Source organism: Labeo rohita, chromosome 5 (assembly GCF_022985175.1).
Source record: "Labeo rohita strain BAU-BD-2019 chromosome 5, IGBB_LRoh.1.0, whole genome shotgun sequence".
In the NCBI taxonomy this organism is placed as follows: domain Eukaryota; kingdom Metazoa; phylum Chordata; class Actinopteri; order Cypriniformes; family Cyprinidae; genus Labeo; species Labeo rohita.
In genome coordinates this window covers 20351325-20365280 of record NC_066873.1, presented here as the reverse complement: position 1 = coordinate 20365280, position 13956 = coordinate 20351325, and the positions used below count along the sequence as shown (strand labels likewise).

The window sequence follows — 13956 nt, the reverse complement described above, 5'->3', positions numbered from 1 at the left end:
AATTCCAGGGCAGAAATAACCACCGAATACATACAAAATGTGAAATCGGTCCTTATCTGACCTGTTTGATACAGTCGATGTTTTCTTGGCTTCATGCTTAGATGCCGTTTTCTTATCTTGCTGTAAATCAGCGTAGGTAGTGACATGTTTACATTCCACCCACAGCTGACCATTTCAGCAGCGGTTCTCTGCTTTGGGTTTCATGGAAAAAAGAAAAGCTTATCTGATTAAGAATAAAATTAGCCCTACATCTTGGACACCTAAAGTGACTGACAAATGGGGAACATCTCAAGCAATTTGTCAGAAGTCAATATGTCTATAGTACATAATGGCAAATTAAAAGCATAAACCGCATTAGTACACAGAACTGAGGTAAAATTAGAAAAAGAGAGAACTTTTAACAAGCCAAATCTGTTAACCTCATTTTCAAGGATTGAGGTCAACATCCAATTAATGGATCTGGCTTTGACACATGTAATGTCCTGTATGAAAATTAACCTGAGGAGCTTGAGAAATCCACATCATGCTTGTGTGGTTTTGGCAGTTCATAATATATTGAAACATCATCTGTGCAGACTTGTCAACACTGACTAAAATTTAATCCGGCTGAAAGCGCAGTGCACCATCCTTTTATTTTTTATGGAGGATGGTTTGGTTTAACCCTTACAATAATAAAGTGATGGGGATTTAATATCACTTTCCTTTTTGTGAACTTGAGGGGAAACCAGCCATGATGATGCCCTTCTTTTCAATGCCTCTCGGTCCCATGTACATACGTTGATAGTCATAACAGTCTCGTAACATAAATATCAGATTGGAGGCATTGCCCTTAACATTTGGTGTTTCGTTACCTCAGTCAAAACTGTATATTAAATAATGAATAATAGCTTTGTACCAGATTTCATAGATGCTTATTTGGTAGCTGCATTGTTTAGCTTTCGTTCTCACTCTAAAGATGGTTCTTAAAATGTTCTTTGCTTGTAGTAATGGTTCTATTTAGAACCACATCATTCTAAAGAACCCTTTTATGCTGAAATGATTCTTTATTTTAGAGTTTAGGGTTCTTTATTCTCACCTTTTTGTTTTTCATATCTCTACCAAAGATAGTACCACTCTCTACCACTCTCAACAGGTAAATGATTTCATTCTGAATTTTAAATACAGATGTAACTTTAAAATTGTAACTGGTTTCCAAACAAATGTTCTTTTCTCTTTTTAGAGTTTTGGTCTCATGTAAGCAGCTCTGTTAAGATGAAGACACTTCCCTCCTCTTCACCACTTAATAAGTAACAGAGATTTAGAAATTTATAATCCATGTTGTTAGATTTTTATTTTTAATTAATATTTGGATGTATTCATACATGACCAGACACAAAAAAAACATAAGCGCTATCACTTTTCCTTTTAATATTGTGAAGGGCTCACATAGTGTCCATTTTTACTACTTTTAGCCTTTGTGAACATAACTGATTTCACATAAACAACTAAGACATGCTAAAACTTGTTGTGTATTTCAAATACTTTCACATCCCACAACCATCTGCCACTCAGTTACACCAAAATGATTGACTTCAAGGCATCACTGTGAATTGTGAAGATATTTTACTGGAACTTGGTCTTTATCACATCTATTTTCTGTTCTGTTTTGTGTGTTTGTTCATGTTCATTGTCAGTAGTCATGTATTGATATATTTAGCTAATAACTTAAGAGCACTGACATTTTGCTACAATTTCACATCAATAATAAAAAGTACCTATTTCACACAACATGCTGTTGTTTTAATGTGAAACCCTAATAGAGGCTGCAAGATATGACAAGACCAGGTAGATAGAGAGGTAAAAACATTATTATAATTATTTGTAACATCATTAAGGTCATATACAGCATTTCAAAGCTGTAAAAGGGTTCTATTTAGCACCCCAAAAAAAGGTTCTGTATTTCTTTTTTTCCTGGCACTGTTTAGAACATTTTTTCTTAAGAGTGCATTACTTCACCAATTTGCATTTTTTGAATTCTAGATTTACCATTTAGACTTAATGTGCAAGCTTAAATTCATGTTTAACGTTTCATGTTCACATTTAGATTTAATAATAGAAAATATTTTTTTCAAACAGGCTACTTATAATGACTTTCTATTTGGATTATTTTATATTTTATGCTCTATAGAATGACCATAAGTACAAAAATTACTAAAATGCCAACAAAAGCTTTATTTTGTACGACTATACATATGACACACTGTAATCAGGCATGCATTGCATTAATGTTTTTGAAAGGTACAGCAGTGATTAATGATCATGTTTATCAGAAAACAATTACATTAAGGAAAGATTCATTACATCATTTCAGTTCAAGATTTGTCATATGCTGGTTACTGATTGTAGGGTGCTGTTGTCATATGTTCTTCACTGAACAGTAGCTCATATGGATTCATATGTCAGGCTATTTCATTCTGCAGGCTCCTAAAAATAATCAGAAACAGCTGATAGTGAGTCTTCTCTGCTTATTAGTAGAAATTACTGTATTTCTCACTCTGCAAGTCTGTGTTTGCATCTTGTTGTGGACATCAAGTATAAACAAAAAGTTTAATGTTAAAAATATTAGGTTATACAAACCTCTTTTTAACAGCTTTCATTATGTATTTCTGCGTGAATTTAGATTCTGGATTCAAGCATTTCTGCTCTGTACTATTTTTCAGAGTAACACTACACAAAAGCACAAGAAAAAATAAGCTGCATTATTATTTATGTCAGTCCACATATTTAAACAGATTTACAATATTTAGAGAATATTTGTATGAGAATAACGGTATGTGCTTACACAATCTCATGGGTTTTACAAGATGAACTTGGTGGTATGATTTCAACCTTCTCAATCAGTTTTGGAGGAATCATGTTCACACCTTTGTCAGCACAAAAACACCTGCCCTTTGGAACTCTAGCCTGGCCTGGAAGAGAAAAACAGAGCATTTTACCATCTCCAACACCTGCCATGCAAGGGTTTACAATATGAAAAATGTGAATATTTACATTTCTTCAATCTGCAAAAAGATCAAACTCACCTGTCACCTCTACAACAAGCAGGCAGCCTAGAATAACCATAGCTGCAATGATTTTCATGGTGTTAATCTTCTGTTTTCACCTTCCTAACGGCCGGTTAATGAAGCTGTGGATGAAGTTCAGCTGCTTTGTTTTTATGCTTTTATTAGGGGCTTTCCTTCACTGAGGATTTTTCAGTTTTTGTTTTGATAGTCCAGCATCTGTACTTGTCTTGTTTCTCAGAAACACTTTCTTTTCATGCAGACCTTTTCACATTTCCAAGAATGAGGAAGGAATCAGTTAAATGACTGTTATTTTTGTCAATATTAGACTATAATTGGAATGAAATTGCAATTATATTGCAATATTAGACTATAATTGCAATATTAAACTATTATTGCAATTAAAAGCATTAGGGCATTAAAACCATAATTTACTCAACTGAATCGTTTAACAACCAGGGGCATAGCTAGACCTTTTGTCTGCTGCTGCACAAGCCCCATTGAAGTCCCGCTGTGCTCTAGTAAAATATTACCGAAACCCTTGTCTGACAATGGAGACGACTGTATACCAGCCAAAGTATCAGTTTCAATTATGTACTTAAGCAATTAAAAGCAATTATGTAATGTGTGTTTTCTATCATCTGTTTTGAATCAGAAATAGGGATGCTAGATCTTAAATTAATCGGTCGGCCAAATGGGTTTGCAAAAAGGTCTGAAATCATTAGTAATGGGATGTTTTATAGGGCAGAAAACAAAGGGAGTGGCAGGATGAGGTGAATTTTGCCTACAATCCTTTCTTTTATCGTCAGCAGCTCTTTATTGCGTATGCAGCTTGTGAATGACTCTGTACTATAGGTAAAGACAATTTATATCTATCCAATAATATATAAAAAAAGCATCAAAATATGGGGACACGTTTTTGATGGGGTACTGCGCCCAGTGTCAACTACTCATTCCCAAGTAAAACGCTGCTACTCAGCGACACGTGACATTTGAATCTGCTGTGGCTTTGCTTTGATTTGTTTTTCTTAGATGATGAATAAAAGTCAAAAGTAACTGAAAATATTATCAAAAATGTCACTCACAAATAATTATTTGTTTATTGAACTGTTGTATACATTGTGCTGTTGTTGTTTTGTGGCCTTGTGCAGACAGCTGAATCACATTGTGGTGATGGAAACCACTGTGTACAGTACACAGATCAACACTTCTTTTAAAAATAGATCTTAATAGAAGTCTGTGGCTCTCACTACCCTTTTACTTTACAATGCATGTTTTATTTTGAAGTCTGGTAAAAGCAGTGATTTATTGAAATTTGAAAATGCTGACATGCACAAATGACATCAGTATTAGAAAAACTCAAGACTGATATTATTACTGGTATAAACACAGCTGTTTTTTCACCTCCAGGCATATCAGTACAGTATTTAGAAAATATATATGCACTGCTGTTCAAAAGCTTGGGTTCAGTAAAATTGTTTTTTTTTATAATTCAACTTTTTTATTGTTCAACAGTCAAAACTTCGTACATTGTCACAGTATTCAATATTCCCCTTCCCAATCAATTAGCCACTAGTCACCCTCAATAAAACAAAACAAAAATAAAAGTACATGGAAATTAAACAGTGGGGGTCCTGGTCATTACACCATTTTTATACGCTGCCAAAAATTATCCCATGCTTTCTTAATTCCTCCCTCATTTTGCAGTCTTCCCAACATGCACTCATATGACGCAATTTCAATCATCCCATCAGTCCAATCTTTCAAATCAGGGGTTTTGGGGCATTTCCAATTTCGTAAAATCATCCTGGCAGCTGTGATGCAACCAATCTTAATAAGGGTAAATGTGTTTTTTTCTACATTAGGTACAACTGATTTATCTCCAAGAAGGCATAATTGTGGTTCTACAGGTACATTAAAGCCCAAACACTCTTCAAGTATTCTCACAATTTTATGCCAGAATTGCTGAACAAAGGAGCATTCCCAAATCATATGTAAATAAGTGCCCTCTTCTTCCTTACATTTCCAACATAGACTATTTCCAGCTATCCCCATCCTGTAAAGTCTAGATGGTGTATGATAATATCTATGTACTATTTTGTAATGAATGAATTTCCCCCTTGCTTCCCTTATGTTCTTACCTACATTAGCTAGGATATCTAGCCAGTCATTATCATGAATATTGATCCCCAAATCCTTCTGCCATATTGTTTTTAAGTTATTACAGGTATCTGCATTTACATTGAGCATTAATTTATAACACATAGAAGCCGTTCGGGTTTCACAGGGTAACTTAAGATAGGCATACACAGGGTTATCACTTGCATTAAATTTGTTCCTAACACAGTGTCTGATCTGCAGATACTTCCAAAAATTTCCTTGGCCGACAATATTATATTTTTTTCACCAATTCAGAATATGACAAAAAAATTCCATTCTCATATAGATCGCCAATTACAGTTACCCCTTTCAGCTGCCGTTGTTTCCAAAACACCCCTGTTTTGCCTATACAGATTTCAGGATTTTTCCACAATGAAGCATATGACTGTTTATGATGTGATGTCTTGCACAGTTTATGAATTTTGCTCCAGACGTGTCTTGAGTGTATTATCACTGGATTTGAGTCCCATCTAGCTCCAGAGCTTTGCGAGAGAATACTAATGGGATGAAATGGTGAAGCCAATTTCTGTTCTATTTTGATCCAGCCCAGTTCGGAGTCTGTCTCACTCCAATGTTTAGCCAGTTTGGCCATTTCAAAAGAGAGATTGTACATCCTCACATCCGGTAATCCAAGTCCCCCCTTGTCCCTTGGGGAGATCAATTTACTCATTTTAATCCGAGGTCTTTTTCCTTCCCACAAAAAATCCTTGATAATTTTATCATATCTTTTAAAGATAGGGTCTGGAATGTTCACAGGTATCATCATGGATATATAATTGAACTGTGGAGCAATAACCATTTTGACAACATTCACTTTACCCCATAAAGACAATTTCAACTGTTCCCATTTATCCACATTATTTTTTATCTTTGATAGCAGTGGGTCATAGTTCAACAAAAGGATCAGTAAACAAAATAGTTCAACAAAAGGTTCAGTAAAATTTTTAATGTTTTTTTAAATGTCTCTTATACTCACTAAAGCTGCATTTATGGGATCAAAAATACAGAAAAAACAGTAATGTTGTGAAATATTATTACAGTTTAAAGTAATGGTTTTCTCTTTATAATGTACTTTAAATATATAACTTCTTTTTGTGATGCTAAGCTGAATTTGATCAGCTTCTACTCCAGTCATTTCTCCAGTGTCACATCATTCAGTAATCATTCTAATATGCTGATTTATTATCAGTCTTGGAAACAGATGTGCAGCTTAATATTTTTATTTGGATCCTTTTTTAGGATTCTTTAATGAATAAAAAGTTAAAAAGAACAGCGTTTATTCAAAATAGAAATAATTTTTAACAATATAAGTCTTTACTATCACTTTTTAAAAATCAATTTAACACATCCTTGGTGAAAAATTAATGTCTTTCTAAAAAGAAAAAAAAAAAAAGAAAATCTCTCTCTCTCTCTCTCTCTCTCTCTCTATATATATATTTTTTTTTTATTATTAATTTTTCACCAAAAATGAAAAACGGTATGTATATGAATGGATATTGTATACAATATTTTGCTATAGCAAAAGATTTCTATTTTGAATTAATGCCACTCTTTTTTTTTTAACTTTGTTTCATCAAAGATTATGATTAAAATATCACAGGTTCCAAGCTTAGTGCTTAGTATCATATGGTATTTCTCTCAGAATGTCAGAATCTAAGAACTACTCAAAAAGAGGTCAGAAGATGTAATTCATACATAAAAAAGCTTTATTTGACACATTTTTTGTGAAAAAGCACACAGCAAATTATAAAAAAGAAATATGACACATAGTTAAGTGGTCTTATGAAAATATGTTTGTGAAAACAGTGGTCAGATAAATAATAATGCAATCAGCTTAGACATTTGGAAATATTTTTAGTTTTAAAGTTAAAACTCCAACTTCTTCAGTAGAATATTAATACATCTGAGATCTGTGAAGTTATTTGAAGGATGTTGGTGATGATGATGATCTCATGGTGCTCTTCAGTGGCACAGAGACAGTTGTGCTGTGTGGGACAGTCTGCTGAGTCCTGTGAAGATCAGAAATAGTTTACATTTAGTCTATTTTCCCATTAATTAATTTCCATGTGTCTCTCTCTGCCATGCATGTCTTTGCACTGAAAATATATTTAAAGCAGACATTCTCACCTCTTTTCAAGAGTCTTTATGATGACATTTTGAGTGAATTTTGACTCTGGATTCATGCATTTGCGTCCTGCACCATTCTTCAGAGTGACACTGTGAATGAACAAAAGCAATGAGCTGAAGCTTACTCGGGGTAGTTTTACAGTTGATGAATTAATTGAGGTTAAAAATGAATGAATTTATACAAAAGTAGGCTATGCTTACATAATTTCATGTTTGTGACAAGATGAACTTGGAGGGATGATTTCAACCTTCTCAATGTTCTTCATTAAAACCATGTTTGCACCTTTGTCTGCACACAAGCACCTGCCCTTTGAAGACCTGTCCTGTCCTGGAAGAGAAATATCATATATTTCATTAGAGTCTATTAGCTGCAGAATATCACCATAAACAAATACACATTGTAAAGATATGCTGGATGGTCTTGATCTGTAATTCTCAAAGGTCAAACTCACCTTTTACCCCTACAGCGATCAGGCAGGCGAGAAGAACAAAAGCTGCAATAGTCTTCATTGTCTTGTTGTTCTGGTTGAGCTGAGCTTGTGTTGTGTCTGGGTCAGTGAGACTGTGACTGAAGGACTTCAGGAGTTCATTTAAATACTGTAGGATCAGGGTTTTTCCCTCAGTTCTACTTCTCATTTTAGGTTTCAATACTCCAGCTTACTCTCGTTTTTCTCTTTCTATTGCGATTTCTCTGAAGCACTGTCCTTAAACCTTATGGAGAGAAGCCTTGTCTTAGGGCACCCTTAGTGTAACTTTCCATGAATGAGGAAGGAAATTCCGCTTGTTTAGACTGGGATATTTGTGTGAATTATGATTTGATGGGAGTAATACTGGACTAAAACATTGAAAGTGACAAACTCTTGGGGCATTTCAAATATTTTTAAAACATTTCAATTGATTGAATTTTATGCCTTTTATTGTCTGTTTTTAAACACGTGACATTAAACACATCTTTTTTTATAGATTCTGTGTATAAATTAAGGTAATGATACACAGAAATATAGAAAATGCACATAAAACCTATTTACTAACACAATTTTTTGCAATAATTTTTATTGCTAATGACCTATTGTTTAAAAAAAAGTCTGTGCAGGTAAAACAAAGACACAGAGTGACAGGCACGCAATAGCAGCCAAAAATTTCTATGCATCCAATCTGACTTAATCCTGCTGATTTAGTAGTTTATAGCTACACTTTGTAGTAGTCTGTTTAATTTCTGACTGATTAACAAAGGTTGTCTTACTCTTTATTGAAATCAGCTTTATCGATAATTAAGATTTATATCATTCTTAATCACCCACTCCCCTCGACACCCCTATCTGTTAGGACATTATCTGTTTTTGTGCAGATTTTTCTTGCAATGTAGTTTTTCCAAAGAGGTCTGCCATCCAAGTCCCAACCAGACTCAACACTGCTTAGTGGCAGAGTAGCAGACTTGACCTTTCCAAGAATGAGGAAGGAGTCATTTGAATGATCATTTTCATTTGTCAGTATTAGACTATTATTATAAAGAAAAGCATTAGGCCAATAAAACATAAAAAAAAAAACCCATTGTGTTATTTAATACACATTTCATTCGGAATTTACAGGCAGACTGTCAGTCAGTGTAAAAATTAGTGGGGATTTCCAGTGACTCTTTATGCAGGTAAGATCTCACCAGTAGGTGGCGTGGTGACATGCAAGGAAGTCGCTGAGCCATTTTTCAACAGATTTATTAAAAAACAATACATTCAAGTACAAAACAAGTGTGATTATGAGTGAGTAAGTGAATCATGCTCAAACAAATCGTTCAACAACCGGGGGCGTAGCTGGACCTTTCTGTTGCACACGCTTCGTTGAAATGCTGCTGTGCTCCAGTAAAATATATATCTGACAATGGAGATTAATAGAAGTCAGTGGTTAGTGGCTCTCAGTACTCTTTTACTCTACATGACATGTTTTATTTTAAAGTCTCTAATAAAAGCAGTGATTTAGTGAAACTGGAAATGCTGATATGCACAATCTATCTATCTATAGATGATGATCTATTTGCAGAGAATGAGTGACTTCTTCCAATTTATCAGGAGAGACTCATTTGTTCAAACACTTTCTATCATTAATGATGAGGCAACTAACAATAGGCAGAGCAGAAGTTCCCACATTTATGAAATTTAAGGTTTTTTTTTTCTGTTTACAGTGGGAAATAACTGTCTAGATTTTGTTTTAATTCATTATGTGGGACAGAAATGAAGCTTGTATGTCATTTTTAGTAGATTGATTTATGCAGTGCAATAGCTATCTACATTAGTTTTCATTGGCAAAAGTCTTTCCAGATCAGTCAAAAATAGCTGCTTATAACTGAGACACTGTTTTTTAAAGCTTTATTGAGTTTTCCCATCCCAGACCTTGTGTTTTAGATGCTCATAGGACTGTTGTTTATTTTAAATTGAGTATCATATGCATTTTCTCTCAGAATGTCAGAACGCAAAAAGGTCAGTAGACATAATTCATAGATAAAAAAAATGCTTTATTTGACATCTTTGCGAACAATGAAAATACAATCATACAGCAAATTATAAAAAGACTGTACATATGACACATTGATCAGTGATCTTATGAAAATATGTTTGTGAAAACAAGCCAGTGGTCAGATAAATAATTTAATCAGCTTAGACATTAGACCCCCCCACCTTTATTCGGCAGAATATTAATACATCTGTCAATTAAGTAATTTGAAGGATGTTGGTGATGATGACGATGATGATGTCATGGTGCTCTTCAGTGGTACAGAGACAGTTGTGCTGTGTGGGACAGTCTGCTGACTCCTGTGAAGATCAGAAATAGTTAGAATTTAGTTTCTTTTCCTATTATTTAATTCCTTTCTAAATTGCCATGTGTTTCTCTCTGCCACACAAATCAGCTTCTTTGAATTGAAAATGTATGTGAAGCATGAGTAAATATATTTAAAGCAGACATTCTCACCTCTTTTCAAGAGTCTTTATGATGACATTTTGAGTGAATTTTGACTCTGGATTCATGCATCTGCGTCCTGCACCATTCTTCAGAGTGACACTGTGAAATAAACAGAAGCAATGAGCTGAATCTTTCTCAGGATAGTTTTACAGTTGATGAATTAACTGAAGATGAAAATGAATGAATGTATACAAAAGTAGGCTATGCTTACATAATCTCATGTTTGCGACAAGATGGACTTGGAGGGAAGATTTCAACCTTCTCAATGTTCTTCACTAAAACCATGTTTGCACCTTTGTCTGCACAGAAGCACCTGCCCTTTGAAGACCTGTCCTGTCCTGGAAGAGAAATATCATATATTTCATTAGAGTCTATTAGCTGCAGAACATCACCATAAACAAATACACATTGTAAAGATATGCTGGATGCTTATTATCTGCAATTCTCAGAGCTCAAACTCACCTTTTACCCCTACAGCGATCAGGCAGGCGAGAAGAACAAAAGCTGCAATAGTCTTCATTGTCTTGTTGTTCTGGTTGAGCTGAGCTTGTGTTGTGTCTGGGTCAGTGAGATTATGACTGAAGGACTTCAGGAGTTCATTTAAATACTGCAGGATCAGGGTTTCCCCTCAGTTCTACTTCTCATTTTAAGTTTCAATACTCCAGCCTCCTCTCGTTTTTCTCTTTGTGATTGTGATTTCTCGGAAACACCGTCCTTAAACCTTATGGAGAGAAGCCTTGTCTTAGGGCACCTTTGTGTAACTTTCCATGAATGAGGAAGGAAATGTCACTTAAATAGACTGGGATATTGTGTAATTTAATACACATTTTTATTATGAATTTACAGACAGACTGTGAGAATAAGTGGGGATTGCTGGTGACTCTTTATGCAGGACAGTTAACATTGCACCAATAGGTAGCATGGTGACAAGTGAGTGAGCCACTGAACCATTTATTTATGGATTTGTTCAAAAAACGGGTACAAAACAAGTGTTTTTACTGTTGCACAAACCCCAATGAAATGCCATTTTGCTCTAATTAAAATCTGACAGTGGAGATGACTGCATCATGGCCAAAGTATCATTTTCATTTATGTACATAAGCAGTTATGTAATCTGTGTTTTCTATCAGCTGTTTTGAATCAGAACTAGGGATGGCAGATTTTGAATCAGTTGATCAAATGAGTTTTGAAAAACATCTGAAATTGTTAGTAATAGGAAAACAAAATGAGTGGCAGGATGAGATGACTTTTTACAGAGAATCCTTTGTAGCAAACAAAACTTCTATCATTGTTCTTGTTTATTGAACAGTTGTATACATTGTGCTGTTGTTGTTCTGTGGCCTTGTGCAGACAGTTGAATCACAGTGTGGTGAAGTAAACCACAATCTAGCAGACCAACACTTCTTTTAAAAATAGAGCTTAATAGAGATCAATGGTTAGTGGCTCTCATACCCTTTTACTTTACACTGCATAATTTATTTTAAAATGCATCTATCTATCTATCTATCTATCTATCTATCTATCTATCTATCTATCTATCTATCTATCTATTAGATATAGATGACGATCTGTTTGCAGAGAATGAGTGACCTCCTCCTCTATTCCTTTTTCAAAAGAGACTCATTTGTTTAAACTCTTTCTATTATTAATGATGAGGCAACTAACAATAGTCAGAGCAGAAGTTCCAACATTTAAGAAGTTCAAGGCTAGATTTTGTTATAATTCATTATGTTGGCTAGAAATGTAGCTTTTATGTCATTTTCAGTTTATTGATTTATCCAGTACGATGGCAATCTACATTAGTTTACACTGGCAAATGTCTTTCTACCAACCAGATTAGTCAAAAATAGCTGCTTATAACTGAGACACTGTTTACAAAAGTTTAAAAAGCTTTATTGAATTTTCCCATCCCAGACCTTGTGTTTTAAATGCTCATGGGACTGATGTTTATTGTAAATTGAGTATCATATGCATTTTTTCCTCATTATTCCAGAATGCAAGAACTACTCTGAAAGACATAATTCATAGAAAAAAAGCTTTACTTTACATCTTTGCGGACAATGAAAATACAATCATACAGCAAATAATAAAATAATAATACTACTACTACTAATAATAAAAAGACTGTACATATAACACACTGTTCAGTGAAATGAAAATATGTTTGTGAAAACAGCCCAGTGGTCAGATAAATAATAATTTGATCAGCTTAGACATTAGGAAATAGTTTTAGTTTTAAAGTTTTTTTCCCTTTTTCTTTTTAAATTGAACTCCAACTTATATTAACTTATATTATATTAATACATCTGAGGTCTCTGAAGTCATTTGAAGGATGTTGGTGATGATGATGATGTCATGGTGCTCTTCAGTGGCACAGAAACAGTTGTGCTGTGTGGGACAGTCTGCTGACTCCTGTGAAGATCAGAAATAGGTCACATTAACTTTATTTTCCATTAAATACATAAATAAATACATTTTTATATTGCCATGTGTCTCTCACTGTCACACAAATCTACATCTTTGCACTGAAAATATATTTAAAGCAGACATTCTCACCTCTTTTCAAGAGTCTTTATGATGACATTTTGAGTGAATTTTGACTCTGGATTCATGCATTTGCGTCCTGCACCATTCTTCAGAGTGACACTGTGAATGAACAAAAGCAATGAGCTGAATCTTACTCACGATAGTTTTGTAGTTGATGAATTAACTGAAAGCGAAAATTAATAAAGGTATACAAATAGGCTATGCTTACATAATTTCATGTTTGTGACAAGATGGACTTGGAGGGAAGATTTCAACCTTCTCAATGTTCTTCACTAAAACCATGTTTACACCTTTGTCTGCACACAAGCACCTGCCCTTTGAAGACCTGTCCTGTCCTGGAAGAGAAATATCATATATTTCATTAGAGTCTATTAGCTGCAGAACATCACCATAAACAAATACACATTGTAAAGATATGCTGGATGCTTATTATCTGCAATTCTCAGAGCTCAAACTCACCTTTTACCCCTACAGCGATCAGGCAGGCGAGAAGAACAAAAGCTGCAATAGTCTTCATTGTCTTGTTGTTCTGGGTGAGCTGAGCTTGTGTTGTGTCTGGGTCAGTGAGACTGTGACTGAAGGACTTCAGAAGTTCATTTAAATACTGTAGGATCAGGGTTTTTCCCTCAGTTCTACTTCTCATTTTAGGTTTCAATACTCCAGCTTCCTCTCGTTTTTCTCTTTCTATTGCGATTTCTCTGAAGCACTGTCCTTAAACCTTATGGAGAGAAGCCTTGTCTTAGGGCACCCTTAGTGTAACTTTCCATGAATGAGGAAGGAAATTTTGCTTGTTTAGACTGGGATATTTGTGTGAATTATGATTTGATGGGAGTAATACTGGACTAAAACATTGAAAGTGAAAAACTCTTGGCGCATTTCAGATATTTTTAAAGCATTTTATTTGATTGAATATTTTTATTGTCTGTTTTTAAACACATGACCACCTGACCAACAATACACAAAAATATAAAAAAGGAGCATTGAACCTATTTATTAGCATATTTTTTTGCAATAATTTTATTTTTAATGACTGATTGTTTAAAGGAAAAGTCTGTGCTGGTAAAACACAGATACACAGTGACAGGCACCCTAGTAACAACCAACAATTTCTATGCATTCAATCTGACTG

At 34.4% G+C, this 13956-nt stretch overlaps 4 protein-coding genes across 4 annotated transcripts; all 4 read right to left on the bottom strand.

Annotated features, from left to right (window-relative positions):
- Positions 1-2191: 2191 nt before the first annotated feature.
- On the bottom strand, positions 2192-3204 carry LOC127165739 (C-X-C motif chemokine 11-6-like). The gene is made up of 4 exons (XM_051110625.1): positions 3063-3204; positions 2822-2948; positions 2617-2706; positions 2192-2463 (listed from the first exon to the last, which is right to left on the bottom strand). Exons 1-4 carry the CDS (start codon positions 3118-3120, stop codon positions 2439-2441), a joined length of 300 nt encoding a protein of 99 aa, XP_050966582.1. The 5' UTR covers positions 3121-3204; the 3' UTR covers positions 2192-2438.
- Positions 3205-6889: 3685 nt separating this feature from the next.
- On the bottom strand, positions 6890-7879 carry LOC127165882 (C-X-C motif chemokine 11-6-like). The gene is made up of 4 exons (XM_051110835.1): positions 7781-7879; positions 7530-7656; positions 7329-7418; positions 6890-7210 (listed from the first exon to the last, which is right to left on the bottom strand). The coding sequence occupies exons 1-4, from the start codon at positions 7836-7838 to the stop codon at positions 7120-7122; spliced, it is 366 nt and encodes a 121-aa protein (XP_050966792.1). The 5' UTR covers positions 7839-7879; the 3' UTR covers positions 6890-7119.
- A 1959-nt stretch (positions 7880-9838) lies between these two features.
- Positions 9839-10844, bottom strand: LOC127165879 (C-X-C motif chemokine 11-6-like). Its single transcript, XM_051110832.1, has 4 exons — positions 10743-10844; positions 10492-10618; positions 10290-10379; positions 9839-10132 (listed from the first exon to the last, which is right to left on the bottom strand). Exons 1-4 carry the CDS (start codon positions 10798-10800, stop codon positions 10027-10029), a joined length of 381 nt encoding a protein of 126 aa, XP_050966789.1. The 5' UTR covers positions 10801-10844; the 3' UTR covers positions 9839-10026.
- A 1407-nt stretch (positions 10845-12251) lies between these two features.
- LOC127165883 (C-X-C motif chemokine 11-6-like) lies at positions 12252-13385 on the bottom strand. The gene is made up of 4 exons (XM_051110836.1): positions 13287-13385; positions 13036-13162; positions 12837-12926; positions 12252-12692 (listed from the first exon to the last, which is right to left on the bottom strand). Exons 1-4 carry the CDS (start codon positions 13342-13344, stop codon positions 12602-12604), a joined length of 366 nt encoding a protein of 121 aa, XP_050966793.1. The 5' UTR covers positions 13345-13385; the 3' UTR covers positions 12252-12601.
- Positions 13386-13956: the final 571 nt, after the last annotated feature.

Coding starts and splice junctions, on each gene's coding strand:
- LOC127165739 (XM_051110625.1), bottom strand. CDS start 3,120: ATGAAAATCATTGCAGCTATGGTTATTCTAGGCTGCCTGCTTGTTGTA. Junction 2,707..2,821: donor TGTAAAACCCATGAGATTGT/GTAAGCACATAC, acceptor GCTTTTGTGTAG/TGTTACTCTGAAAAATAGTA. Junction 2,464..2,616: donor ATGAAAGCTGTTAAAAAGAG/GTTTGTATAACC, acceptor GATTATTTTTAG/GAGCCTGCAGAATGAAATAG.
- LOC127165882 (XM_051110835.1), bottom strand. CDS start 7,838: ATGAAGACTATTGCAGCTTTTGTTCTTCTCGCCTGCCTGATCGCTGTA. Junction 7,657..7,780: donor GATCGCTGTAGGGGTAAAAG/GTGAGTTTGACC, acceptor TTTCTCTTCCAG/GACAGGACAGGTCTTCAAAG. Junction 7,419..7,529: donor TGTCACAAACATGAAATTAT/GTAAGCATAGCC, acceptor GTTCATTCACAG/TGTCACTCTGAAGAATGGTG.
- LOC127165879 (XM_051110832.1), bottom strand. CDS start 10,800: ATGAAGACTATTGCAGCTTTTGTTCTTCTCGCCTGCCTGATCGCTGTA. Junction 10,380..10,491: donor TGTCGCAAACATGAGATTAT/GTAAGCATAGCC, acceptor TTTATTTCACAG/TGTCACTCTGAAGAATGGTG. Junction 10,133..10,289: donor ATAAAGACTCTTGAAAAGAG/GTGAGAATGTCT, acceptor TGATCTTCACAG/GAGTCAGCAGACTGTCCCAC.
- LOC127165883 (XM_051110836.1), bottom strand. CDS start 13,344: ATGAAGACTATTGCAGCTTTTGTTCTTCTCGCCTGCCTGATCGCTGTA. Junction 12,927..13,035: donor TGTCACAAACATGAAATTAT/GTAAGCATAGCC, acceptor GTTCATTCACAG/TGTCACTCTGAAGAATGGTG. Junction 12,693..12,836: donor ATAAAGACTCTTGAAAAGAG/GTGAGAATGTCT, acceptor TGATCTTCACAG/GAGTCAGCAGACTGTCCCAC.